The sequence below is a fragment of the Spermophilus citellus genome (genome assembly GCF_964194105.1).
Source record: "Spermophilus citellus genome assembly, chromosome: 6".
In the NCBI taxonomy this organism is placed as follows: domain Eukaryota; kingdom Metazoa; phylum Chordata; class Mammalia; order Rodentia; family Sciuridae; genus Spermophilus; species Spermophilus citellus.
In genome coordinates, this window is record NC_138187.1 from 20,047,653 (window position 1) to 20,074,970 (window position 27,318).

At 56.8% G+C, this 27,318-nt stretch overlaps 1 protein-coding gene across 2 annotated transcripts in view; it reads right to left on the bottom strand.

The window, feature by feature from the left end:
• The window catches only part of GSG1L (GSG1 like), a 173,520-nt gene that overhangs the window by 27,817 nt on the left and 118,385 nt on the right, over positions 1–27,318 (bottom strand). For both annotated transcript variants that reach the window (XM_081300077.1, XM_081300076.1), the window contains one exon: positions 3,395–3,506. In XM_081300077.1, coding sequence (XP_081156203.1) covers positions 3,395–3,506 — 112 coding nt within the window. The remainder of the gene's footprint in view (positions 1–3,394; positions 3,507–27,318) is intronic.

The following is a 27,318-nucleotide window of genomic DNA, read 5'->3' on the forward strand; positions in this document are numbered from 1 at the left end:
CTATTTAATCTCTTGACTCTGTCGATTCATGTCTTATAAAATCTGGGATGTTTTCAGCCCTTATTTGGGTACTTTTTTAAGTCCTACCTTCTTCCTCTTCTCCTTCTGGAACTCCAATGTATGTTCATGTTTTAAATCTATTTTCTGTATTTTGTTCAGAGACGGGGTCACGTACATTGTCCTCTCATTGATTCCACTAAGTCCTTCATCTGTTGTTCCCAATCCATTTTCTATTTTGGTCATTATACTTTCCAGTCTATTGTTCTTTATGTCTTCGAGTTCTTTCTGAAGACTTCATATTTTGTCAAGGGTGTTTGCAATTGCTTGTTGGCATATTGTTACCACAATATGATAATACATTGTTATCTAAGTGCCTTAAAACCTTTATCAGATAATTTCAACATCTCTCTCATTTCCATATTGGGGTCTATTATGTTGGGAGTCGCCCCAGCTCCAAAGACTAACTTCCCCCACCCCCAAGAAGAGCCATCCAATGGTGAGCCCTGCTGGCTCACCTGATCCTTACCCACCAATCAAAAAGCACCCCATGCCAACCGCCCCTGGCTCTATAAATATGCAGAGCTGTTCCTCAATAAACGGGCATTTTCTCCGATGACAAGCCTTGATCGTTCTTCCATATTGACTGCCTTTTTTTTTTTTCCTATTCAAGTTGAGATCTCCCTGGCTCTTGAGATGGTCGGTGATTCCAACGGCAACCTTGACATTTTGAGTATTCTTGTGAGACTCTGGATTGTGTGTAAACCTTCTGCATTAGCTGACTCCCTCTGACGCCGTGCTGAATGGAAGGGGTGCTCTGCCCGTCACTCCCAGGTAAGGGTGGGAGTCTGGATTTCCCGCTGGGCTACCTTTGGCATTTAAGATGGAGACGATTCCTGGTTAATGCTGAGCAGGGTTGGGTTCTGGCTCATTGCAATGAGGCCTCTGGCTGGGAGGGGCAAGGGTCCTTCATTACAGCCCCTCAAGCAGCCTCCACTGACACATGGGGAAGAGCCATGGTCTCATCACCATTAGGCAAAAATCCTCTCACCTCTGCTTCTCCTCTGACAGGTACGGGCTGGGAGAAGGAGGCTCACCTAGTTACTGCCTGGTGGAGGCTGCAGCCTCCGTTCCCCATGTGACCTCCACTGCACTGGGGGTGGGGCTTCTTACTGTCCAGTGGGTGGGCCCCCAACTCTGGCAGCACTTGGGTAAACAGGGAGGTTGAGCTGCCTCATTAAAGCAAAATGAGTTCCCCGTCCCTTGCTGGCCCAGGTCAGGTGGATCCACTTGTTTGCTTTGTTCTGTGCCTTTGGGCATCTCTGAGTTTCCAACTTCAGCCCGAGTCTGGGATTATGACAGAACTCACCAAAGCGTTATCCCTGATCCACCTCCCAGAGTCTTCTTGTTTAATGTGTTAACACCCAAGGATTCTAGCTGTACTGAGCAGGAGGAAGGGGGGAAAAGACTCTGACTTCCTGGAAGTGGAATTCCTGAGCGTTTCTCCTTCTGATCATCCCATCTCCTCTCACACTCCAAAATGTCAGCATTAGGAAAACGAGAGCCTGGTTTGCTTCACTGCGATAGCTTGGCACCTAGCACAGTGCCTGGCACATAGTAGGTGCTCAATAAATAGTTGAGGGGTGAGTGAATAAATGCAGACCCAATGAAAACAGCTAAAAACCGGTATGGAAATGCTCCTCTGGTGTCCACGTGGCTGAGGGGCTCAGCGCTCTGTCCACGAGCCCTCGACTCCCTGTCCGTCTCGCCCTCAGGCCCCAGAGGGCACCCTCACAGGACAGAGTTTGAAAACTCAGGCTGGAACCTGCGCTGGTGTTTGTGGCTTGCATTTCTGAGCTGGTGCAATGAGACTTGTGGGTGGATGGCCTGGTTTTTGGAGCCGAGGGCAGAGTGGGCACTGGGCAGGAGAGGGGAGGGGTGATGGGGAAGGGGGGGTTGTCCACCTACTCTGCCCTCTAGGAGCTGAAGGGGCAGAGGGGGGTGAGGAGCGGCTGCAGATCCACGTGAGCGCCCCGGCCCTGCCCGGTGGGAGGACGGTCCACTGTCAGAGGTGGAGCAGGGCACTACCGCCCAGCCCGGCCCTTCTCGCCCAAGAGTCAGCAGGCGGGGAGCTGGATCCCACAGGCCCCAGGGCCCAGCTCCCTGGCCACGGCTTCAGGGGCCCCTCGGGCAGCCACCGCCCTCTCCCTCCTGGTCCCAGAGAAAAGGAGGCCAGAGCCTCACAAGGGAGGAGTAGAGGCAGCTTCCTGCTGACCACGCGGCCACTCGGCGGTGACCAGCACAGCAAAGTGAGTCTCCCCAGAGGCCTTGGGGGCAGCCTCAGCCCTGCCCCACTAAGGATCGCTGCCCCGATGCCAGCTCAGCTCTGCAGGGAGGGAGGGACGGCTGGAGGCCCCACCGAGGAAGGAGCCTGTCCTGCCCGTTCCGTGAGGCCCTTGGGCCCCGCAGAGCCTGGGTGTCGGCTGCAGAGGGGCGCCCAGGAGGAGGAAGGATGCTCTGGACCACTGGGCCACTCTCTGCTCTGTGACCGGGGCTGGTCCACCACCTCCATCCCTGGAGCCACGCGCTGCCCGCTGCCCGGGGCCCAGGTCTTCTTGTGCCTGGGGACAGCAGGGCAGAGGCGGAGGTAGGCAGGCAGGAGGCTCCCCAGGTGTGGCCCTGTGGGTCCCATGGCTCGCAGCGAGTGCGGTGGCCTGACCAGGCTCAAGGTCACAGAGTCACTGGTGGTCACCACTGTGAGGAAGCAGGAACCTGTCCCCATGGCCATCCAGAGGGGACAGTGGTGACCCTGAGCGCTGGGCCTCGTCACGTCCACCCACAGGCAGAGGTCCCCTGACTTTTCTTTTTTCTGCACGTGGAACTCTGAGGCCCAGCCCCTGTACCCAGCCTTCCCTCCTACCCTGGGGGACCACCCAGAAACTTCCCCGGCCCCGGGACCCCAGGCCCCACGGCTCCCATCTCCCCCTCCAGAGCTGGCCCAGGGCAGCGGCTGGCCGAGGGCCTGAGAGTAGACATTTTAGACCGTGGATCATTTTGTCTCCGTGACAACGCTCGGGGCCGGGGATGTCATGTGAGCGTGGTCACAGAGGAGACCCCACCGTGCTGTTCGCAGACGCTTAATCCTTAACCCTCACCTGGCCCAGAACCTTCCTCATTGGTTTATTCTCAGGGGTTTAAAAATGTGGTCCCAACCCGGAGCCTGGGGGACTGGGGTGAGCCGGGTGTGACTCGCAGGCGGTGGTCTGGAACCCTGCCCGGCTCTGGGGCCCGTTGAGTCCTTGCCGTGGCTCCTGCCCGCCTGGCCGGGCCTCTGAAGCCCCCCAGGCCCCAGGGCTCTGGGCCTCGCAGGCTGTCACCTGGAGGCAACGCCACTCACCAGAAGGACCATCCGTAGTCCCAGGAATGGGGCCTCCAGTCTTCAGGGCCGAGGCTCACGGTGACCTGGAACACCTGAGTGTACATCATGTGGGCGACCATTCCCAGGAGGCCTGTGGGCGGCACAGAGAGCGGTCAGCACCGGAGAAGCCAGAGGGCACCTCACTCCCCAGCCCCAGGGCCCTGAGCCACCTGCTGGGAGAGACGCCCCCTGGGGAGGGAGGGTTTTCCAAGTCGGGCCAAAGAGCCCAGGTGAGGTCAGGGGCAGCCCTGGGGAGATGTGTGCCAAGGCAGGTCGGCCACCGGCCAGAAGCCTTTCTGCAAAGGGCTGGTGAGTACATGGCCCTCAGGTCTGGTCTCTGTGCACTGTGTAAGTGAGCATCCTGACTGTGTCCCAATAAAACTTTATTTACACAAGCAGGCGGGGGGCCGGATTCAGCCCACAGCCGTGGTAGGCTGCTGCCTGTGTTCGAAGGTCTCCGGGGACAAGCAGCCTGGGGCGTGTCCCTCAAACTGCAGCTGGGCATAGGGCGCACGTGGCTCAGGAGGCTGAGGCAGGAGGATCACGAGTTCAAAGCCAGCCTCAGCCAAAGTAAGGTGCTAAGCAGTTCCGTGAGACCCTATCTCTAAATACAATACAAAGTAGGGCTGGGGATGGGGCTTGGTGGGTGAGGGCCCCTGAGTTTAATCCCCAGTACCCTCCCCCCAAGAAAAAAAGGAGAGGAGCTATCCGGTACCATCGACTGTAGCAGAGTGGAATATTACTTGGTTAAAAAAAAATTCAGTTCCGTGTATGTGCCCGTGGGTGCAGTGATTATAATGTGAGTTGTGTGGCTCAGAAGCTCTGGCTTGGAGAAATTTTGGCCTCAGGGGATCCGGAAGTGAATTGTCTTCCATCGGCATTTTTCCTGTGTGGCAAGGCACTTCACCTCTCTGAGCCTCAGATCTTTCCATCAACCCCCAAATGAGGATGATGGCAGGTGCGCTGGGTCACCAGTGACTAGAGGCAGGAGGCCTTGGTGCCTGGTGCCAAATGCACATGAGTCATTACAGGGCCCAGGGTTCTTTCAAAGCAAGGCACTTCTCTGCGGGAAGTGGGTGTGTGGACTGGGGTGGCTGGAGCCCTCGTGGGTACCACAGCATGTGGCTAAGTGACAGACTTAAGCTTAGGAAGCAGTGATAGAGTGAGGAAGCCACTAGGCTTGTGCGCCTTCTGTATGCCAGGCCCTCAGTCAAACGCCTTCACCTCCCACATTCTCTCTTCTCATCTTCATAACAACCCGCCAAAGTAAGGAGCATGATGAGGGCCCATGCACCGTTGTCCAGGTTGCCCACTGCACATTGCTACGGGGAGTGGCTCGTATCACAGTCTGTGAATGCCACTCCCTGACTGAGGCAGTCACACCTGCGAGCTGTCTGTGGCGGCTCTGATGATGATCATTCCTATTTCAAAGGAAAGAAAATGAAAGCTCCTCGTGGTAAAGTCGGTCCAAGGTCGCGCTGTGGATGGCTCTGAACACCAGGACTGCCTGGAATGCTCCTGTCCCTCGCCTGGCTGGCCCCGCCACCACTTCCCTTACTCCTAAAGAGGCGGCCAGGGAAAGGGTGGCGATAAGGACAGGAGTGGGGACAAGAAAGACAGAAGCGAAGAGGGTAAGAGGCTCGAGTGCCGAACCAGCCTGGGGAGGGGGGACACCCTGCCTTCCAGGGTGCCAGGTGAATGTTCAGCAAATCTGAAAAATCAAAATAAAAAGGAAAAGGGGGACGTGCCCTAATCTGTAGCATTGGCTAATCCTCATGCAACCGATGCCGAGTCCCCGGGAGCAGATCAGAGGGGCACCTCCGGCCCCAGTGGACCTCTGTGTCTCTCCCGCCCATCACTTGCCCAGGCCCCACCCAGACGGGGGACTCGACCTTGCCACGTCTCAGCCAGGGTCACTCCGCCATGCTCTCTGACCCCAGAGGGAGGCGCTTTTTCAGGGCTGTGTGGATGTCCTGGGTCAGGAAGTCCAGGGACGGAGGAGGGTGACAATGATGGGTGCTGAGGTCCCCAAAGACTCACCCAAATCCCCACCAACATTTGATATAAAGCCTGAAAATTTTTGCCAGTCACATGGTGAAAAACGACAGCCCAGCATTTGGGGTTTTGTATTTCCCTTGTGACTGGTGAGTCTAGGCAGCTTCACCTGCTTCTTGACCGTTTTTATTTTGTCTTCTGTGAAGGCACCGCTCGTGTCCTTTGTCAACTGTCTCTTTTTAGCAGGGATGGTCCCAGGGGTGTTTTGCCACTGAGCCACATCCCCACATCCCCAGTCGTTTTTTTGTTTTGTTTTGTTTTGTTTTGTTTTTTTGAAACCAGGTCTCACGAAGTTGCTGAGGCTGACCTCCAACGTGTGATCCTCCTGCCTCAGCCTCCTGAGCTGCCAAGATTATAAGTGTGCACCACCAGGCCCTGCTAAACATTCCTAAGAGCAGGTTTAGGTTCATTTAAAAAATCTGAGCATGAAGCACAGAGCTCCCATAAACCCCTTTCTGGGCCTGTGCACTTTTCCCTTATCCATCCGGTCGTGCTTCTGTAACGCATATTGATACTCTGTGACCGAGACCCATCCTTCACGAACCGGTTCCTCCTTTCTACTGAGGATTCTCTGGGTTTTGACAAATGTCTCCATCCACCTGAGCCCTTCAGGACAGGCTCATCCAGAACAGAATACTTTGGGGCAAGTCTCCTGGGACCCACCTGTTCACCCTACTCCCACCAAACCCTTGGTAACCACTGATCCTTTTCCTGCCCCACGGTTTCGGTCATATGGGCTGGAATCGCACAGAATGTCGCCTTTCAGATCGACTTTTTTTTTCCAACTAGCAACATAAATTTCAAGTTTCTGTCTTTTCTGGCCAGAGAGCTCTTTCCTTTTTATTTCAGAAAAAAAACAAAACAAAACATTCCGTTCTCAGGATGCACCGTCTCTCCATCTCCCCTCGGCTGGACATCTCGATTTGGTCACGCGTTTTTGAAGTTGGTGCAGAACTTATCTGTCTTTCCCTTTGTGGTTTTGGCTTCCTGGAGCTACTTTAAGAAAACCCACATGGTTCACACAGTCTCCTATATTTTTCTAATGGACCCAGAGATGTTGATGTTCATCCGTCAGGAATTTACCTTGGTGGAATTGGCAGAGGACGGGAGGCATATTAAAGTTTTGCAGGGGCTGGGGATGTGGCTCAAGCGGTAGCGCGCTCGCCTGGCATGCGTGCGGCCCGGGTTCGATCCTCAGCACCACATACCAACAAAGATGTTGTGTCCGCCGAGAACTAAAAAATAAATATTAAAAATTCTCTTCTCTCTCTCTCTCTCCTCTCTCACTCTCTCTTTAAAAAAAAATAAAATAAAAAAATAAAGTTTTGCATATTTTTTTTCAATTAACAAATTGCTTTGAGTTCTTACAGAACAGTCCCTTCTTTCCTCACTGATTCTAAATGACTCCGTTGTACAGGTTGGAAAGCATCCAGAACGTGAAAATCCAAAATACTCCAGAATCTCACCATCTTTTGGGCACTGAGTTGACACCACCACCTGACCCCACGTGACACATTGCAGTCCAGACGCAGGTGTGTTAAAAACATTGAGGAGATCATCTTCCGGCCGAGTGTCCCAGGAGCAGAGGAAACAGGCAAGAAGCTGGTGTGGAGACCTGGCTCCCTCCCACCCCTGAGATCGCTCTCCGCGGGTCCGTAAATATTCCCCAATCCGAAGAAAATCCAAAATCCAAAGCACGTCTGGTTCCGAGCATTTCGGATAAGAGATCCTCAAGCGTTCCCCAAGCCCTGTTTCCTGAGTCATTGATCTGTCCCACGGACCCCTCTGTCTCTGTTCCTGTGACAGTGCCACACTGGTTAAGTCACCAGACCTTGGTGTCCTCCGTGATTGAGGAAGATCTCTGCTCCTTTAGTCTAGAATGGCTGCCCTCCCCAGGAGCGAGCCCTGGGCAGACAGACCATGGACACTGTCCTTCTCCTCGCTCTCCAGGTCCTCGGCTATTACAACGGCCTCGGCGGCTCACACTGAGCCACATCCCCAGTCGTTTTTTTTTTTTGTTGTTGTTGTTGTTTTTTAAGCTTGATATCAGAGAGGCCCCTCCGGCCCCAGTGGACCTCTGTATCTCTCCTGCCCATCACTTGCCCCAGGTCCCCTCCGGCGGAATGCCCACCAGTCCGGCTCCTTGGAGAGCTACCTGACCTCCCAGTTCCTTAGATTTTCCATCTGTGAAATGGGAATCATGGGTAGGGACATCTAAGGAGCTTGGGCGAGGAAGGGAAGCGAGGCTGAGCGGAGCCGGCCTTCTGGAGGGACCGGGGAGACGTGACCCGCGGTATCTTCATGTGACACCTCCCAGCTACGCCTGGAAGGCAAGGCCCAGCCTGCAGCGGAATAATTAATTTCCCAAAGTCTTAGTTGAGAAAAGCATCGATTCCTAAATTGAATTCCATTCATCCCCCAACAGGAAAGGCCGGGCTTTAAGAAAACCCAATAAATGAAAATTACGATTCACTCAGACACCTCGGAGAGACTCTGTGATCGCATTTTAAAGATTCTGCTTCGAAAAATGGGCCCTCGGTCACGTTTTGAGACGGGAGTTTGTTCTGTCCAGCCGGGTCCGCGGCAGAGTCTGTCCCAGGGTCCTCAGCCGGAGGGACGCTCCCAAGGCCTCCAGATCGGGAGGCGACTTTCCACGGTGTTGGGGCACCTGAGCCTCATCCTGAGGTGGGGACAGGTCCTCCCCGCTCGAGGGGGGATCCTGAGAACCCTCGGGGTGCAGGATGAGGTCAAGGGCCCAGAGCCGGGCTGGTGGGGGGCCAGTCAGAGGCCAGAGCAGGAGGAGCTGCCCCGAGACTCCCGGCTGCTCCCGCTGGCCGGACGGAGAGCCGAGTCTGTGGTCAGGGCCGGGGTCACAGAAAGTGACCTTCTTTATTTTTTTAATTGATTTTTTAAAAAATAAACGACAGCGGAATACATCCTGGTTCTTATTACACGCAGGTATTTGCACTTAAAATAGCCCTGGGCACGCAGGAGCCCTCGGTAAGTGTCCTGGAGTGGAGAAGGAGCGCGGAGCTGAGACGCACGGCGCACGCCACGCCGCAGCCCTGGTCTGTGCTAGCTCCCCAGCACCTCGCCCTGTGCCTGGCACACAGTGGATAGTTGATGTGTTTGTTGAATGAACAAATGACCATCGGTTGCATTGGGTGGAGACGGATGGTCATGGGGGAGGAGGGAAGAGGGGACCCAGAGGAGAGGACATCGCAAGGCCAGGCTGAGCTGGGCTGCTTGGACCAGAGTTGGTGGCAGCTCTTGAAGTCTGGGCGCTCTGGTTTGAATGTGTTCCCCCAAAGTGCCTGTGTTAGGAACGTAAGCCGCGGATCCATATGCTAGTGAGTGTGGAGGTGGGGCCTTTGGAAGGTAAGTAGGGGTAGCTGAGGTCATGGGGGGGGGCCTTGATGGCATCAGTGGCTTGAGGAAGAAGAGATGCCCAAACTAGCTGCTCGCTCTGGCTCACCATGTGATACCCTCTGTGTCCCTCAGGTGCACACAGAGCCCGCTCCATGCCCTTGTACGTCCCAGCCTCCAGAACCCTGAGCCAAATAAACTCCTATTTTTTTTTTTTTTTTTTACAAATTACCCAGTCTCCAGCATTTTGTTACAGCAACAGAAAAAGGCCTTGGACAGGAAATGAACAGACTTGCAGTGGTCTGAGATGGGTGGTGAGGGCTTCTCAGAATCTAGGGTGGACTCGAGGGTTCTAGGTTGAGCAACTGGGCAGAGGGTGGTGCCATTTACTAAGAGGCTGAGAGAGGAGGAGGTTGGGTGGGTGGAATCCTTCGGGGGCTGCATTAGCCTGAAATGGCTGTTTTCTATCCAAGCAGAGATATCAAGTGAGCCGTTGAGCGAACGAGCCGGGGTTCCTGGAGTAGCCAGAGTGGGGACTTCAGTGCGTGACCAGCTCAGGGATGTCACCAGCTCAGGGATGACAAAAAACACTGTGTGTCTACAGGAGAAAACAGAGGAGGGAAGGAAGGGTCCCAAGTTGGAGCCCTGGGCCAAGGTGACACTAGTGTCTATGCGGAGCGGGAGGGGCTGGCGGGGGACGCTGGGGGCAGGGAGGGACCATGGGATGTACCAACAAGGAGGTCCCTGGGGACCCTGACTGGCTCCATCTCCTGCTCAGCCGTGGGGACAGGTGGAGGAGGGGAGGGGAGAAAACCACTGAGGGGCCCCTCCAAGCACCCTGCCACCGGAGCAGCAGGAAAGGGGGTGGTGGCAGCAGAGGGCACAGGGACCCAGGAGGGATTTAACTGTGGGGTCGAGGAGGTTTCCATGCCTACCCCCGGGGTCACATGCAGAGGGAGACGGGATCGGAGCAGAGCAGCGAGGGGGCCATCCTAGGGGCAAGGTCAAGAGAAGGTCGGAGAAGGTTCTGGAACACAGGGCTGGGACGCCTCGCCCAGGGAAACGGGGCACCAGGAACCTGCACGAGAGACTCCAGCTCCGGGGCAGATTCGCTCCTCTCCTTGGAGCACGGGGGACGCCAGGTCAGAGGGGAGGCTGGCGGTGGGGAGGCTCGAGGGGTGGGGGGGGGGCGGGCGAGGGAGGGGGTGGGGGGTGGAACAGCACGACCAAGGAAGGGCACGTGGCCTGCTGGGCAGTGTCCCCAGACCTGGGAGACCTGTGCTCCAAAGTGAGCGCAGGCAGCAAGGCCGTGGATTCAGGTGACATAGGGCTGCCAGTCGGGACGCCCCCAATCAGCCTTTGCTACGTCCCAGGTGGCCTGGACCACCCTCCATTCCCGAGGTCTGGACCCAGGTCCCCAGGACACCTTCTGCGGACACACGCTCCAGGCTGCAGGGGCTGCGGGGCGACCCAGTTTCCAGGACCCGGCTGGCGCCTGCCTGGCTGTTTGGATGTCCCCTGTGAATTCCAGGCTGCCCTCAGGGACGGTGTCGGGAGGTGGCTGATGAACTGACCGCAGTCCAACTCGTTACCAAAGATGCCAGGCTGTTCCTGGGAGCCCAGCGCCCAAATCCACAGCCTCCTGAGGTCGGGAGCTGGTCTGGACCCTCCAGGGCGGGGGATGAGGAGGAGCAGGACCCGGTTCCCCAGCTGGTGACCTCACGTGCAGGCCCAGGCAGGCCAGCAAGAGGCCACAGACCCCAGAGGCCACAGACCAACTCAGAACACCCCGCTCAGGTACCTGCTGAATTAACTGAAGGACACAGTGAGGAGGAGCCGGGCGGGCGGGACCGCTGGCCTGGGGCAGGAGCCTGGGGTGAGAGGCCGTGCCCCCCACACACAGGGAGCCCCGGAGCTGGGCCACAAGCCTGGGGCCAGCACGTGCTGCTGCACTGGGGACACGTGCAAGACCATTCTCCCGTGGAGCAGCCCTGACCCTTACCTGCATGTCTCGGGCAGAGGATACCTGGAGCCAGAACAGGTGTCACCAGGGGGTGGCCCATTTAGGAATGACGGAACTGTCCATCTGGAGGTGAGGTGTCGGGAGCGCCCTGAACCCACTAATCGCTCTGCTCTGTGCGCTTGGGACACAAACTGGAGATCTGAGTGTCTCTCGAGTGACCTGCTCACGTAGACTTGGTGTCCCTGCCTCTGTTTCTCCTGTTCTGTGACAAGCAGGACTCCCCCCTCCCCCCACTCCCACCCCTGGTGGCTCCCTCTCCAGCTCAGGCCTGGGCAGGGCTCAGGACAACACCCTCCTGGAGGAACGGGCTCCTGTCGTCCCCCAGTGAGACCTGACATGGGCCCTCGCTGGACCCCAGGCAGGCTCCATCCGCCCCAGACGGCTGCAGGAAAACCCACTGTTCTCACGGACTCGTGGCGGCGGCCCAGACGGGATGCACCAGGACTCTCTTCTCGATGGAGGGAAAGCGACTGGGGCAAGTGGCCAGGCCTCCCTGCGCTCCCCGTGGGACGGGAGGGTCAGCCGCAGCCAGGCTCCACCCTGAGTCAGAGAAGCCTAGAGGCGAAGCCGGGGGCCAGCCGGCTGGGGAGGCCGGGAGAGGCTCCCTGCTGGGTGTGGTGGTCCCAGCCACTGGGGAGGCCGAGGCAGGAGGCTGGCTTGAGGAGGTTAAGTAGGGCTGGGGGGAGAGGAGAGAGGCCACGGAGGGCTAAGCAGGGCACTTGATGGGCAGTTCTAAGCCATCTAGCCTCATCCTGAGGACACCAGTATAAGTTGGGTGCATTTTTCTTTTCTTTTCTTTTTTTTTTTTTTTTTTTTTGTGGCACTGGAGATGGAACCCTGGCTGCTGAGTGGTGAATGGATTGGAGAGAATCGGAGGCCCCGGGGCTCAGGAGGGGCAGCACAGGACGCTCCTCCCAAGGAGTGGGGTGCAGGAGGGGTGGGCAGGTGGGCAGCCGGGATGCCTGGGTATCAGCAAATCCCCCAAACCTGTAAAGTCAGGAACGGGGAGGGCCCCGGGGAACGGGAGCTGCTGGAGGGGGCTGTTTGAGTGACCCAGTTCCCATCTGCCCCACCACAGCCTCCTGGAGAGGGGGAGGCGGAGGGAAAATAAGATAAATCCCTTATGCACACCGACCCCAGCCCCCAGCTGCTGCCCCAGCAGAGAGCACACGCTGTCACGGGCGGTGTCCTTCAGCCTGGCGGGGGGTGGCCTGCTCTGCACACCCTCCCCCAGCCGCGAGCCAGGGCTGTTGAAAGGCTCAGACCTATTTTTAAAGAAGGAGCTATTTTTAGCCACTCTCCAGAGAACCCGCAGCCTCTCTTGGTAGTGTATTTCGGGTTTTCAAAGTTGCTCCTCACTCCTAACCTCCACCTTCCAGCCCCGATTTCAGCTGATTTCTTGCTCTGGCCTCCGAGGACCAGGGACGGGTGGGATGGCAGCTTCTGCTTCCAGAGCCTCTGCCCTGTCCAGAAGGGTCTCCTCTCAGACCACCTGAGTCATCCCCTCCCTCTTGTTTGGACTCTGCCTTTCACAGTGGAGTGGCCCAAATCGGAGGTGACATTTAAAGGGGGACCCTCCTGAATGCCCAGGAGCCTTCTCTACCCAGCCACCCCCTCCCCCAGCCCCAAGGTGACGAAAAGACCCAGGCCCTGCAGGTGGGGCTCCAGGATGGTCCATTAGGACATGGCCCCAGAGACTGGCAGGACTTGGGCAGCCCGGGTGAGCGGGTGCTGGACACCAGTATTCTCCACTGCCCGTGTCCTTCCTCACTTGGGTGACCAGATGTAAAACATTCATGGTGTCAAGGCACAGCTGCAGGAGGCCTGAGGTACAAGGGCCACTTTCTGGCTTTGGGGATTTTAAAAGGTGATACGAGGTGTGTGAGGACACAGGTTTGGGGACTTGCAAGGTCAAGCAGCAGCCATTGCTATTCCGTCCTCCACCTTGAAGCCAGGTAAAGCCACCTGCCTTGGGGACAGGGAGCCGGGGACGGGGGAAGAGAAGGAGGGGGTGGGGCAGGCAGGGAAGGGAACACAGGATGATCCCAAGGGCTATGGTTGGATATGCCATGTCCCCCAAAGAGCTGGCACCTACTCAGTGCGTCCTGGTTGGCTGGCCTCAAACTTGTGATCCTCCTGCCTCAACCTCCCGAGTCACTGGGTTGCAGACCACCGCACCAGCTCACCTGGTGCCATTACTAGGAGCGGGATCGGGAGAGTGGGAGCGTCTTGCAGATGCAGCGCACAGGTTCTGCTGCGCCTCAGGTGCCCTCTTGGCTCTCCCGATGGTACCCCGACCAGGATGGTTGAGAGCTGGTAAAATCATGGAATTAGCTGCCCAGGCCATTTCTGGGAGTAAAGATTAAAAACCAAAATGAGCCTGGCACCACAGGAGGGCAGGGGCCGAAATGACGGTGGAATGGAAGTGAGGAGATGGGTGAGCAGAGCCCCGAGGACACAGGACTGACCAGGTCAGAGCTGCCCAGAGCCCAGGTGCCCCTCTGGGCCACTCGGGCCTATTTAAAGCCACCATTTCTAAGCCTCAGCCCTACCTGCATTTGGGGACAGAAGATCCTTGGCTGTGGGACCCCCTGGGCACCGAGGGATGCTTAGCAGTGTCCCCAGCCTCCGCCCATTAGGAGCCACACACACACACACACAGCCCTGGTGTGACATCCAGATGTGACTGCAAATGCTGCCGATGTCCTTGGGACCCGGGGCGAGGCAGCCAAGCGGCCCCTGGAGCCAGGCTCGAGGTGCTGCCCAGACGTGTTGATGACCCTGATGGCCTTCATAGTCCCCTTCCCTTTATTGAAGTGACACTGGCCTTTTGTTTCTGGTAGGGACCTGAGGTTTCCTTTCTGATTAAATTCCAGTTTCCAAAAACAACAGCGAGTGATTTAGAGGCGAGGCTAAGTCCACAGGGAACGCGGGGCCTGTGCAGGGGGTGACATCGCGGGGGACATCCATCAGGTGGAGCGAGAGGGAGGCTGTGTCAATCCCCTCTGTCCCTCTGATTGCCTTGGTCTGTGGTTCTGCCCGCCCTCTCCTTCCCCAGAGGTCTGAAAACACGGTCGGGGCTCCGGGCAAGAATGGTCCCTGTGTCCCCATCTCAGGGGTGGGTCCCCCAACCTGCACAAAGCAACCCGTGACAGGTTGAGGACTGGAATTTCAGGCCCCTCCTCACCCCTGCCAGCCTGGGGAGCCCCAGGAGCCGCCCAGCCCGGCCCTCCCTGCTTCAGGGGCCGCATTAGCCGAACCGCAAACCTGCTGCTCTGGCCGGCTGGGCTCCCGGTGCCCTGAGCGCCACCTCCCTGCCCGGGGCTGCGACACCAGCCAATTAGCTCCAGTCCCCAGGAAGTTCCTGTGCACGAGGAAAATGACGGATGGAGCAGCCGCGTGGCTGCGGGACCCCCGGAGAGCCAAGAGAGGCTGTCCCCCCACCTGGGGTGCTTCACGGTTTATAAAGACGCAACCACCCCGAGTCCTGCGCCAGCCTAGCCTTATCCCAGGAGGGTGAGGCTTGGTCACAGCTTATTTGACACAGGAGAGAGCAGAGCTCAGAAAGGCAGAGCAACCTATCCAAGGGTAACACAGCATGAAGTCTGCCAGAGCCTGAGTCCAGGTGATCCCATAAATAGCAAACGTTTATTAAGCATTTACTTTATGGCAGGCTCTCTCCGTGGTCCAGGAAATAAAGGAGTAGAAGACAGTTTTCCTGCCCGCGTGAAGCTGAGACAGAAAATAAAAATGTGAGCCAATTTTAAAACTCTGCGTTTTATTAATGTTACGCAGGGAAGAAAGGGACCTCGGGAGGGTGGCTGGGTCGGTGGTTGAGCCAAGGAAGCCAGGGCGGGGCCCCAGGGACCTGGCAAATGTGCAGGGGATGAGACCCGTTGGGAGAAGAGCAAGGCAGGAAGGTGGGGGGGGGGCTCAGCGTCACACCCAGGGCAGGGAAGTGGGGGGGATGTTCCCTTGAGGAGTCACCAGAGGGTCTGGGGCTGGGCAACACTGTCAGCCTCACGTCCTTCCCAAGCCCCAAGTTCCTCTGCAGGCCCCTGGGCTTCCCCTGACCTCTGGCTCCAGGGCTCATGGAGGGACCCAGAAACAGGTGGACTGCAGGCTCTGGCGGCCACCTCTGTCCTGGGACTGGATCTGAGATGTGTTCCCTTCAGGGCTGGGACCCAGACCCACATCTGGCCAGGGGGCAGGAGGTCGGGGCTGCCCTGAGGTCCATGGGAACGCTGAGGCCCGGCCCTGGGCTGAGCAGCTCTGAGGCTGCCTGGGACAGGGAGGGCAGCGCCCAGGGGACCTCGGGCACCTCACACCTGGCCTGACGTCACTGTCGTTGCTCCCACTGGCCCTGGTGCCCCTGCTCAGGGCCCTCGGCAATTTCTCTCTGGCCTATTCCGTGGGCCGCGGTGGAGTTTCCTGCCATCCTCTGAGGGGTCCTGCGACTCCGGCAGGTGGCCCCAGCCAGGGTCCCTCTGCTCAGATGGGGACGTAGGTCTGGGACGCCCCAGGGTCTGCGTGGTGCCACTGCTGGGGGCCCACATCTGCAGAGCAGCGGGGTCGTGGGGAAGCCCTCGCCCCCCAGGCTCCCCCAGGCCGGGCAATGTCACAGGCCGCGTGCAGCCTGGCTCTGTCAGAGGGAGGAGAACCGGGAGAGCCGCCCCTCCTTCCGGGCAGGGTGTCCCTGTCCTTGGTGCCAGCCGCCACCTCCCAGAGACAAACGGTGGTGGCAGGCACAGGCTCACTCAGCGCCTTGCAATCACCACAGGGAGCAGTCCCCGCCCCCTGGGGGAGAGGCCCCGCCCCCTGGGGAGAGGCCCCGCCCCTGGGAGAGAGGCCCCGCCCCCTGGGAGAGAGGCCCACCCCCTGGGAGAGAGGCCCCGCCCCCTGGGGAGCGCGCAGAAAACACTGTCGGCGAGGAGACCCTTCCCCGGTGGAGGCTGCCATCAAGGGGAGGGGGCCTCCAGGGCCCTGGTCTCCCCGGCTGCCCTCTGAAGGGAGGGCGCTGGGGACAGAGGAAAGGCAGGCGCCTAGGGGGACAGCCGCAGCTCCTCATGGGAAACACGGAGTCCAGGGAGGGACCAAGGACAGAGGACCGCAGAGGGGCCAAGGGGGTCGCCGACTCTTCGGAGTTATCGAAATATGCAGTTTCTTTTGCGGACAAAGACTTATGGACAAGGGTATTTATTATTCGAAAGTGTGGGAAACGGCTTTAAAATCCACCAATAGGGGATCCGTAGCTAAAGTTCTGGCAAAGGAAATTTCTGCGTCCATTGCTGACCTCACCTCCCTCCCTCTGCCCTCTTCCATCCTCGCCAAACACTGGTCTCCTCCCTAGAGGCCCCCAGCTTATTCCTGCCGCAGGACCTTTGCACTTACTGTTTCCACTGCTCTAGACCTTCACGTATCTTTTTACTTCTTTCTCTCTGCAGGCTCAGATTCCAGGCCCTTCCCCAGTGGCCGAGGCTATGGACTTTGGAGGCCAAGTTCACTATGTTTCAGAAATGTCAGTGCCGATTCATCCACTGTGGAGACCCTCCAGCCCAGAGCAGCCAGTGGCCTAGAACATCTCAGGGTCTCAGAGGGGACCCAACCCAATGGACACGTCACACACCATTCAGCTTTCAGTCCCAGGGAGCTCTCTACCAAGTCTGCCAAGCTGCCATTTATGAAGGTGTGGTGGGGAGATCCTAGGGCACCCCCAGGCCCTCACTTTATGTTTCCCCTGAACTGTCACCATCAACGAGACATGTTGAGACTACCTGACGTAAGGCTGCAGCACCTCTCCTGCAGGAGGCTTTCACCTCAGGGTGGCTTGAGGGAGTCAGTTGGGGTCCACGTGACAAGAAACCAAAGGTTCTGGAGGCTTGGGGTGGTCTCTGGCCAGCGAGCCCCAGGGAGGACCCCACTCTGGCCAACGCCTTGGCCGTAACCTTGCGGAGCACCTCAAGGGCTGGTCCCAGGCTCCTGACCCATGGATCTGTGAGCCCATAACTGTGTTCGGTTTCAAGTTGCTAAGCTCGTGCCACCGTCGCCAGGAAGGCACAGGTAACGGGTATGCAGGGCAACAGCAGGTGACAGAGCTGGGGCCCGGGCCACACCTGACCAGGGCAGGCAAGACCCCTCCAGCCTGAGCCTCAGCTGGTTGGTGGGGTTGGGGAAGGTTCTCCCCTCCTGGGTGTTACAGGGGCCCACACTCACGGCCCAACACAGACCGCAGAGTCCAGACCTCTAATTGCCCTGCCTGGGGCGCTCCTCCGGCCCCAGCCAGGATCAGCCACAGGCAGTCTGTCTGTCTTTCCCAGCCCCTACGCTCCACCGGCTCTCTCCCTCTCTGTTCCTCTCTCTCTCACACACACATACCCCACACAATGCAGATCAATATAGTTTTGGTGAATTTAACCCAGTTACATTTATTATAATTTGGATTTTTTTCCCACTGATTTTTTTCCCACTTACTGTGTCACCAATATATCCCAGAGGCATAGTCAGGCAAGGCAACAGAGAGGCCCAATGCCTTTATTTAATTATTGATTTATCTTTATGTGATGCTGAGGATCGAACCCAGGGCCTCACCCATGGTAGGCAAGTGCTCTACCCCTGAGCCACAGCCCCAGCCCCTCAACACAGAGTTTTGAAAACAGAGAAAGCTGTTCCAAACCCTGACCCCAGCAGGTCTGTTCATGGTCTCTCTGTGAGGGCTTGAAAGAAGTGTGTCTTTTCCAGGGGTTTATTTGGGGGCCAGGGGTCACAGAGTTCTTCATACACTTAATAATCCAAGTTCATGAGCCTTCCATAGCTCAGAACCTCTAAGTCTATTTCTCTATCAGCTTCTGAGATGTGTTTTGGGGTTAAACAACCTCTCTGCCCCCCATGGCTGGTTTATCTATTTCATTCAGACAGTTGCTACTGGATTTTTTCCCTTGCCATGCTGGGGATCAACCCCCATGCTCTGTGCTAGACAAGTGCTCGATATTTTGTAGGTAAATACGTGATTGCAATAAATCCATTTTTTTCTTTTCTTATTCTTTTACATCTATACTTCCCTTATTTGTCCCTTGGGGTTTTGTTTCTGGTCTTAAATTCTATGTATTCTTTTAAAAAATATTTTTTAGTTGGCAATGGACCTTTATTTTAATTATTTATATGCAGTGCTGAGAATTGAACCCAGGGCCTCACACACGCTAGGCAAGCGCTCTGCCACTGAGCCACAACCCCAGCCCTTAGATTCCATTTGTTCTGATAACAATATTATTAACCCAGATTACTGTGGTGTGTATTTTCCAGGTATATCTTATTCCATTCATTTCTACCTTTCTATAACTTTTAAAATGCACTTCTTGCATTGTTGGATCTGGTTGTTTTTATTTCTGTAGCCCAAGAACTCTGCCTTTTAATTGGTGAATTTAACCCAGGTACATTTATTACAATCTGGATTTTTTTTTCCACTTACTGTGTCACCAATATAACCCAGAGGCACAGTCTAGCAAGGCAACAGAGAGGCCCAGCCCCGAGGCCTCAGTCGCTCACAGGAATATCATGGTTCCGTGATGACAGCCCCAAAGCCCAAGCCCCTGGTATGGGGGCAGGAGAGACTGAGTCAGCAGCCAGGGAGTCCCCGTGGCCCTGGCCCAGCCCCTCCACCCACCCTGTGCTGAAGGCTCACCCTCCTTTGTGGCTCAGCCCATCCCAGCTGTATCAGGACACTAACAACCACACGTAGGATCACATCTTCTCATCTTTAGAGACATCTCTGGTGTCTTGGCAGTGGCTACAAACATCACGGGACTGAATGTCCATCATGAACCAAGCATGGTGACCAGGGGGCCGCGTCTGGGATGAGGATGGGGTGCGATCGACCCGGCCTGAGAATGGCAAAGGGCTTCCCAAGGCACAATCGCGGTGACCCAAGTTGAACAAGTGTGTGGGGGTAAAACCCGAGAGACCCACTGTAACTTGGTGACCCGGAAACAGAGGCCAGCGAAGCTCAGCCCTTCTCTGCCTCCTCTCTGGGACAGTCATGCCCCGGCAGCTCTCAGAAGAGTCCTCGAAAGCCAAAGTCATGGCTGGACTTCATCTTCTCAAGGGCAGCTGTCCCTCCCCTCTGCTCCACCACCAAGAAAAGCACGGAGAGATGAATTACAGCGTGACCTTAAAAATGCAGCTCTGCCTCGGATCCAATGAGTCTCAGCCCCTTGGACCAGGAGATGACGGGAAACCAGAAACGAGACCAGAAAGGCACTGACAACGCAAAAGGAAGGCCTCGGGGCCCCGTGGGACACTCAGGAAAGCTCTGAGCCTCAGAGCTGAGGCCCCAGATCTGCTCTCCAAGGCCAGGCCGTCCCCTGCTGGCCGCACCAGGAAGGACCCCTGCCCACGTGCAGACAACTACAGTAGGCCAGACACCCTGTCCCTTGACAGAGGCTCCCCGGAGTCCTGCTGGGCCAGCCCTGTACTCTGTCCCTCCTTAGATCCCCACAGCCCCCACGGTAGCCGCGGCCATGATCCCGTTTACAGAGCCAGGCCCAGGGAACACGGAGAGCTCGATGGAGGAGAGAAGCCACACCTGGGCCACTGGCCTTCAGTACCCCTGGAGCACCTGTGAGAGCACCCAGCCCCCACCCAAGAATGAGCTCAGGGTATGACTGCAGCCCACGCCAAGCCCCTTGCCAGGCACAAAGGACCCAGGAATGACCACGAGAGACCGAGACCTGGCCTGAGGCTCACGCTCTAGTGGGGAGAGACAGGATCACACAAGACCCGGGGAAACACACACACTCACCCCGGAAAAGCGGTGAGTGAGGCAGAGTTGAGGGGAAGGCATCCCCGGCTGTAGGCCTGCCTCCCCCACTCACAGCTGTGTGACTTCAGGCATGTTAATTAACCTCTCTGGGCTTGCTTTTCCTTCTAAAGTGAAGGTGAGATGCCAACTAAAATACCTAGCATGTCAGTGGCAAGGCAGGACCCTCTAGGAGGCAGAGGGTGGGCCGGCTCTTACTTGGATCAGTCACGCCCTCATCAGACTAGAGGGCCCCTTCCCGCAGGCTGTCCCAGGAGTCCCCCAGAGCCTGGCTCCCTCTGGTTGGAGAGGCTGAAGCCCTTGCCTGCAGGGAGCATGACCACAAGGTTCTGGCCTCAGTTTCCCAGCCTGGTGGTCCACCCCATTCGCTCCTCTGGGGCTGGAGCCCCTGCCTGTACGGCCCTCTGCTGGACAGAGTCCTGGCCATGGGAAGAGGCGCACAGCAAACCCAAGACTTCTGACTTCCCCACCCAAGGGACTTGGCTTCTGGGAAGTGCACCCCGAGTCCAGCCTGCCCCTTGAACCAGTGCCTGAGCCTCGGGCCAGTCCCCGTCTCCTGGCAATCCCCGGAGAGCAGGCCCCAGCTCCCAGCACCTGCTCTCCACCCACTCCTCCAGTCCACTGAAACCGACAGAAGCCGGCAGTTCCACCACGTGGGGCTTCCTTCCAATTTTTATTAGACTTATTAAAATTCTGGCCTTTCCCCACACCCCCAAGGCCCAATTTCCACCTGGCCCTGGGCCTGAGGCCAGGCTCATTGGTATGAAAGGCCCAACGGCCCGGAGAGTCCCCAGTCCCTGTTTCCAGGAGCCTGCCAAGATTGTGGCAGAATTTAAATCACGGATGATCAACCTGGGGGGACCCGTGACAGGACGCAGCTGCCCCGCTGCCCGGCCTTCTGGAGAAGCCTCACCGGCTGTCTCCAGCTGACAAGTCCGATTTCCCTTCTAGAACGTTCTGAACGTGCGTGGGCCACTGTCTTCCTGCAAGACTCCAGCTCAGTCATGCAGCGAACATTTAGGAAGCGCCGTGGACATGCCAGGCGTGGGACCAGCCTGGGGAGACGGCAGCAATCAATGACTACAGAGACCCCAGACAGAAGTATGCACAGCCACGATCGAAGTCTGGCAGCCCGTGGCCACTCCAGGAGCAGATGTTGGCAAGGCCCTTAGACCTGATGGACCCATTGGCCAGCTTTTCAAATATCTGGAAGATTTCCATTAAAATATGGGAGTTTTGGCTTCTCTTGTAAGAATCAGAAATGCAGGCAACACCCTAGTGACATTTTCCCCTTGGCAACTGCAACGGTCTAAATGTGCGTGTTTCCCCCAAAATTCACCTGTTGAGACTCAGTTTTGTGCCCAATGGTATTGGGGGCGGGGCCTCTGGGAGGTGACGACGTCATGTGGGTGGAGCCCTAGGAATGGGGTTAGTGGCCTTCTAAGAAGAGAAGCCAAAGAGCTGCCTTCCTCTTTGGCCACGCGAGGACACAGCCAGAAGGCGCCCACTATAAACCAGGAAGCTCCTGGGGACACCAAGTCAGCCAGGGCCGTGGCCTTGAACTTCCGGCCTCTAAACAGTGACCTATAAATACCTATGGTTTCTAGGCGCCCAGTTCTCGGTGTCTTTTGTTATCGCGTCCTGAAGGGTGAAGATAGCCACCCTCCTCCTGGGCTTCATGAACTTCCAAAGTGGGGGTGAGGCTAAGGGGAGGGGGGATGGACAGAGCACAGTGTCCAGACAGAGGGGACAAGGTAGTCATGGCCACACCTGGCCACTGGACTCCACAGGCCTCCCGTCCTGGCTCTCTGGGGTGTGGATCCCTAAGACCTGCTTCTCCCAAATCCCTCTGCCTCCCTGTCCCCCACTGTCACCGGCTCCTGTGGCATCAGCAGTAACCCCTCCGCTGCCCCCTGCCCCAGAGGTGTGCTGGCCCCTCCTCCACCCCAAGAGCTGTCTTTGCAAATCTCACCATCCTGACCTGTCCCTCCTGGATTAGAGCCTCCGAGGGTCCCCGCTGCACCCCATCCCAGGGAGCCCACATGTCCTAGCCTGGCGTCCAGCCCAGCGCAGCGCAGGGGAGCCGCCTCCCGGAACACTGCCCGCTGAGAAGTCCCTTAGGGCTGTGGAGACTTGGGAGGGACCGCCAACTTGGGAGGGACAGCATCCAGAGTGGGAGGACCCAAGATGGGCAAAACACCCTCCAGGGCGCAGGACAAGGTGGTGACAGAGAAAGATTCAGCCCCAGATGTCGCCAGGATGAGGAACCCTGGCCCCGGGGCGTCATATAGAGTCCTGTGCTGCCCAGGACCTCTCAGTCAATGATGGCCACGTACACAAGTAACCCCTTAAGATGACCAGATTCCTCCCACCTAGTGACCTTGCGGCAGTGTGAGGTCACAGCCCAAGGTGTTATTCACGTTCGTGGCGATACCAGTGTGATCACCCCAGCTTTGTCCCTGTCTCAGAAGCCGAGCGGGGGCCACCGCGGTCACACCGCACCTGGTCACAGAGCAGAGACAGCGCTGCGGGTCAACTGTGGCAGGCGCATGCACACTCCTAGAGCCCTGCACCGCGCAGCAGCCTCGCGTGTCCTCTCTGGTTCCCCCCGCCCCCCCCCCACACCCCACCCCATGACGTCGGGTGCACCTGAGCGCGCCGTGTTGTTCCTGCAATGACACAATCGCCTGATGGCGCAGCTCTCAGACGCGTCCCCGTCTTTAAGTGAAGTGTGGCTACCTAAGCTCTTTCAGCCACTCAAACAAAATATTTATGGGGTGCCCGCCACATTCCAGATGGGCTTGGAGACTGGCAAGTGCTGTTAAGGAAACAAATCGGAAGGGACCAGAAGGTAGAGTGGCGCGGGAAGAGCTCCTAAGGAGGTGACGTTGAGCAAGGCCTGAATGTCAAGGAGGGGAGATGCAGTGTCAGGGGAGGCCCAGGCCGGGGAGGCCCAGGCCGGGGAGGCCCAGGCCCGGGAGGCACCAGGCGGGGGAGGCACCAGGCAGGGGAGGCCCAGAACAACAGCCGGGTAGGGCGATGAGCAGTAGCAGGTGACATTACACAGGAAGGCAAAGGCCACATTTTGTACTCATGGCAAGGAGTTTGGATCTTTATTCCACAAATGGAACACTTGATAAATACCAAGTAGAAATGACAAGATCAGATTTTCAGACAAGCCCTTCTGACGGTCAAATCAGGCTCAGTGAGAACAGGATTCCACCTACTGTCTGCTCGGCTGCAACCCCCCCCCCCCCGATGGCGCAGGCCAGCTCCAGGTCCAGCGGTGGCGTGTGAACCGACCCCCAGACCACTCCACGATCCTTTGCGATGTTCATTTCTGCTCCTCCCCTGCCTCACACCCCTTTCTCTTCTCTTGATGCAACAGGTCAGAGGCTCAGAACTGCCTCCCTCCAGAGATTTGCAGGAAAGGGGAAGCAAACCCTCTTAGAAAGCCTTCCCATGGCGGTTTCTATCTTCAAAAGCCTTAATTTACAGAGGAGATTTTGCCTGGGGCCTCCAAAGGAGCAGGGAGAAAGAGCGAGACGTCTTTTAATCTTCAGGGTGAAAAGAGATTGCGTTTTTCCTTGGCGGGGGCCGGGGCGCGCTGGGGATCTGGGTGGTGCTTCATTGGCCAACACAAAACATTTTTGAATTAAAAAGTTAAACACCGAGTTACCTCATGACCCGGCAATTTCTCCCCTTTATCTGCCCAAGAGACAAGAAAACGTGCGTCCACACAAACTCTAGCCCCGGGAGGCTGACCGCAACCTGTTCACAACAGCCAAAGGCAGAAGCGACCCAAGCGTCTATCCACCAGTGCGCACAGAGACAACGGGGACACAGCCACGGGATGGAGTCAAGTTCGGGAAATCCTGCCACATCGTGAACCTTGGAGACATGACGCTACATGAAATAAGCCAGTCATATACCACCATATATTGTATGATCCCTTTATTTATTTATTTTTGATACGGGGAATTGCACTCGCCCACTGAGCCACATCCCCAGCCCTATTTTGTACTTTATTTAGAGACAGGGTCTCACTGAGTTGCTTAGGGCCTCGCCATTGCTGAGGCTGGCTTTGAACTCTCGATCCTCCTGCCTCAGCCTCCCAAGCCGCTGGGATGACAGTTGTGCACCACCGAGCCTGGCTGTATGATTCATTTATATAAAGTGGCTAGGACGGGGAAATCTTTGGAAGTAGATAGTGGATTAGCGGTGACCTAGGGCTGGACCCCTTGGTGGAAAATGGGGAGTGTTTGCTGGTGGATACGGGGTTTACTTGGGGGACAATGAAAATGTTTTAAAATTAGACGGCGGTGACTAAAAACCACTGAATCACTTGCTTCCCATGGGCAAAGTTTATGGTATGTAAATTACACCTTAATAAAGTCATTTTTAAAACATTCTGAAGTAAAAAATCAGGAGACTTTTTTCCATAAAAATCCAGATCCTGGCTCTCCTTGAATGCCAGGCATGTTTCTCCATGGCAACCATGAGCTGTCCCCGAGTCTACCAGAGTCCCCACACTGCCTGCTGTATCACACCTGGGCAGCTTTGGTGTCATCTGCATGGACCGTGTGGGTGTTGGACTAGAGACCAAAATGACCACAGGTGCCAAAGTTACCAGCCCCGGTCTCATGTCTGTCCCTGGCCACACAGAGCCCTGGACCAGGAGGGTTGTGTGCGCGGGCGGTGGATGCACAGCGTGGTACACTGACTGCTCCAAGGGATTTCAAAGCACATGAGTTTTGAAGCCAGAATTGCCACCGACCAGCTCAGAGCACCTCGGTTTTCTAAACTACAGAATGGGGACAATCACAGCAGCCGCTATCACAGGGCTAAACTGAGGTGCTGTGCCCAGCATACAGTTGGTGCTCAATAAATGTGAGCTACGGACTGCAATTTCTTGTCTGCAGTCTCCAATTCCAGGACATTCTGAAATCCATGTGCTTTTTTTTGTGATTCATTTGGACACAAAATACCGGACTTGGCCGAAACTCCTAGAGAGCAAGGCCTGGGCCAAAAGATGTGAGGCCACTTGTCCCCTCTGGTGACACCCCTGGCGTGCTCATGCAAGTTTTCCTGCAGGAATAGGAATATGTCAGCTTCCAGGGTGCACCCGTCTGGGGGAGTATGTCATCATCCAGAATCCAGAAACTTCTGAATTCTGGAACACTCCTAGCCCCCGGGGTTTCAGACCCCTGACCCAACCCCGTCGTCCCCTCTTTGCCTGACCTCAAATAAGACCACAGATCTCATTGTGGCACAGCCCCAGGCAAAGACAGTGGGGACAGAGGCCTGGAGATTTCTGAAGACAAATCTAGAGCCCAGGGGGATGGACACTGGGATTAAGATGGAGACTCTGCAGGAAAGGGCTGGGCTGTCCCCGGCACACCTGGTCTGGGGGATGACATCAGCACTGGCCTCCTTCCCTTTGGGATCTGGAAAGATTCTGCTGGGTCTGTGGGCACGTGAGGGGCTGGAAGGGGCTGGTGCCCAGGGGGACACCTGTAGCATCCAGAGCTCACGGGGACTCCCCAGGGGACCTGGCCAAGCGGCCCCAGCCCTCGCACAAATTAAGACTTTGGTCCCAGATTAGGGAAGATCAGTCCTGGCCCCTCCCTTCCTCAAATGTTATCAATGGCTCCCATCTGCCCAAAGAAAACTCAGTTGGGAGCAGAGGACAGCTCAGAGGCCCAGCTAGGCCACCTGTTGTATGAGAAAGAATTTGGCTGGCTGTTGTCCCCGGTTCCTGGGAAGGGAACTCTAATCTGTTATCCACCAGCCCCTGGGAGCACGCCCCTTGAAGTTTATGCTAATGAGATGCTAATGAGATCACCCTGTAAGAAGGTTGGGGCTTTGCACCAGCCTGACCCAGGAAAGGGCCCTAGAGACGGCCATCAACCAGGTGGCCAAGGTTTCCACCCACCAAGCGTGTGCCACCAAATCCCCATCAACACTCTGGACACCAGAGCCCAGCGGAGCTTCCTGGTTGGAGAACACGCCATGTCCCAGACACAGCGCCAAAAAGTTAACCCCCAAAACAACCTGTCCACCGGTAAATGGGAGACTTAACCCCTGAGCCACAACCCCAGCCCTTTTTAAATATTTTATTTGGAGACAGGATCTCATTGTGTTTCTAAAGGCCTCTCAACGCTGCTGAGGCTGGTGTGAACTTGCAATCCTCCTGCCTCGGCCTCCAGAACGGCTGGGGTCACAGGTGTGTGCCACTGTGCCCAGCCGATCCTCTGTCTCGGTTCTGGGCAGCAGGGCCATCCACGGCTCCCAGTGACCACAGGGAGGATGAGCCACGCTCTGCATTGCACTGGGTGGCTGAGCTGGGAGGATGGCAGAGTCTGTGTGTTTAATGCACTATCGACGGAGGATGTTTCCAACTTAGGAGGAGCTCTGGAGGAAACCCCGCGGTGAGTTCAGGGGCATCCACACGGGCACAGAAGGAGGTGTCTAGCAAGGAGCAGGGGTCAGTGGATGGAATGTCACTGAAAAGGACACCTCGGGGCTGGGGTGCAGCTCAGGACACAGCACGTGCCTGGCATGCGCAAGGCCCTGGGTTCAATCTCAGCACCACAGAAATTTTAAAAAATGGATAAAAAGACAAAACACCAGGGCTAAGAGGGGTTCTGGCAAAACTGCACAGGATTCTGGCGGACGGCAGGCCCGGGCATAGCGAGGGTTGGGGACCTGGCGTTGGATCAGGTATCAAGAAGGGCAGGGCGCCTGCTAAACTGGACTCCCCGGCCAAGGACAGAGCCCAAGGTCAGGACCCAGTCAACAAGGGGACTCAGGGGGGCCTGATTCCAATGGGACAAATGAGAGAGCCCCTGCCACAGCTCAGCAGGTGGCCTTTGTGACTCACCCAGCCAAGGGGTTGATTTGGCTAATTAATCCTAATCACCAGCTGAGCAGGGGCTGTCCCCAAACTCGGAGTCCTCCTCCGCTCTAGAGCCGCTGACCTTGGGCTGAGCTGGGCCAGCAGATGGCAGGAGCCAGGCGCTCCCTGGCCGGCTTCCGTGGCTGGCTGCCGTCCACGCCTCCTGCCCGCTCCTTCCCGGACAGAAGCACGTCCCTGCCCTGGTCGCAGGCCAGAAGGCAGGTCCCCCCTCCGGGGCCCTCTGCACCGGTGCCCTGAATCCGGCTTCCTGGCCCTGCGGGTCATTCAGCTGCCACCTCCAAGTTGGTCTCCCTTCCCCGCGCCTCTCTCCCAGGCATGAATTCCAAGTCCCTCCCCTCCGCCACGTGCCACTTGGTCTTAATATCTCATCTGCCTGCTGCATGCTTCTCGGTTACTGTTTTCCACGGGACTGAAAAAATGAAATCCTCCCCCTTCAGCCCGGTCGCTTTGAAGCGGGCTGGAGGGGGGCTTCATCCCAGCTCCACAATGAGCCAGCTGTGTGACCCCGGGCAAGTCAATTAACCTCCCTGAGCCCTGGATTGTTTATCTGCGTGGAATTATGGAGACAATCTTATTTACTGGAGCAGCCAGAGTCTCCACTGGGAGGAAAAGTGGATTTCAAAAAATTTTTTGAGGGTTGAAAACTTTGGTGAAACTTTGGAGGATGAGGGGCGGGTCTCTGTCTCCTCGGCCACCAGGACCTTCTGTCGAACTGAGCCTGCGATGGT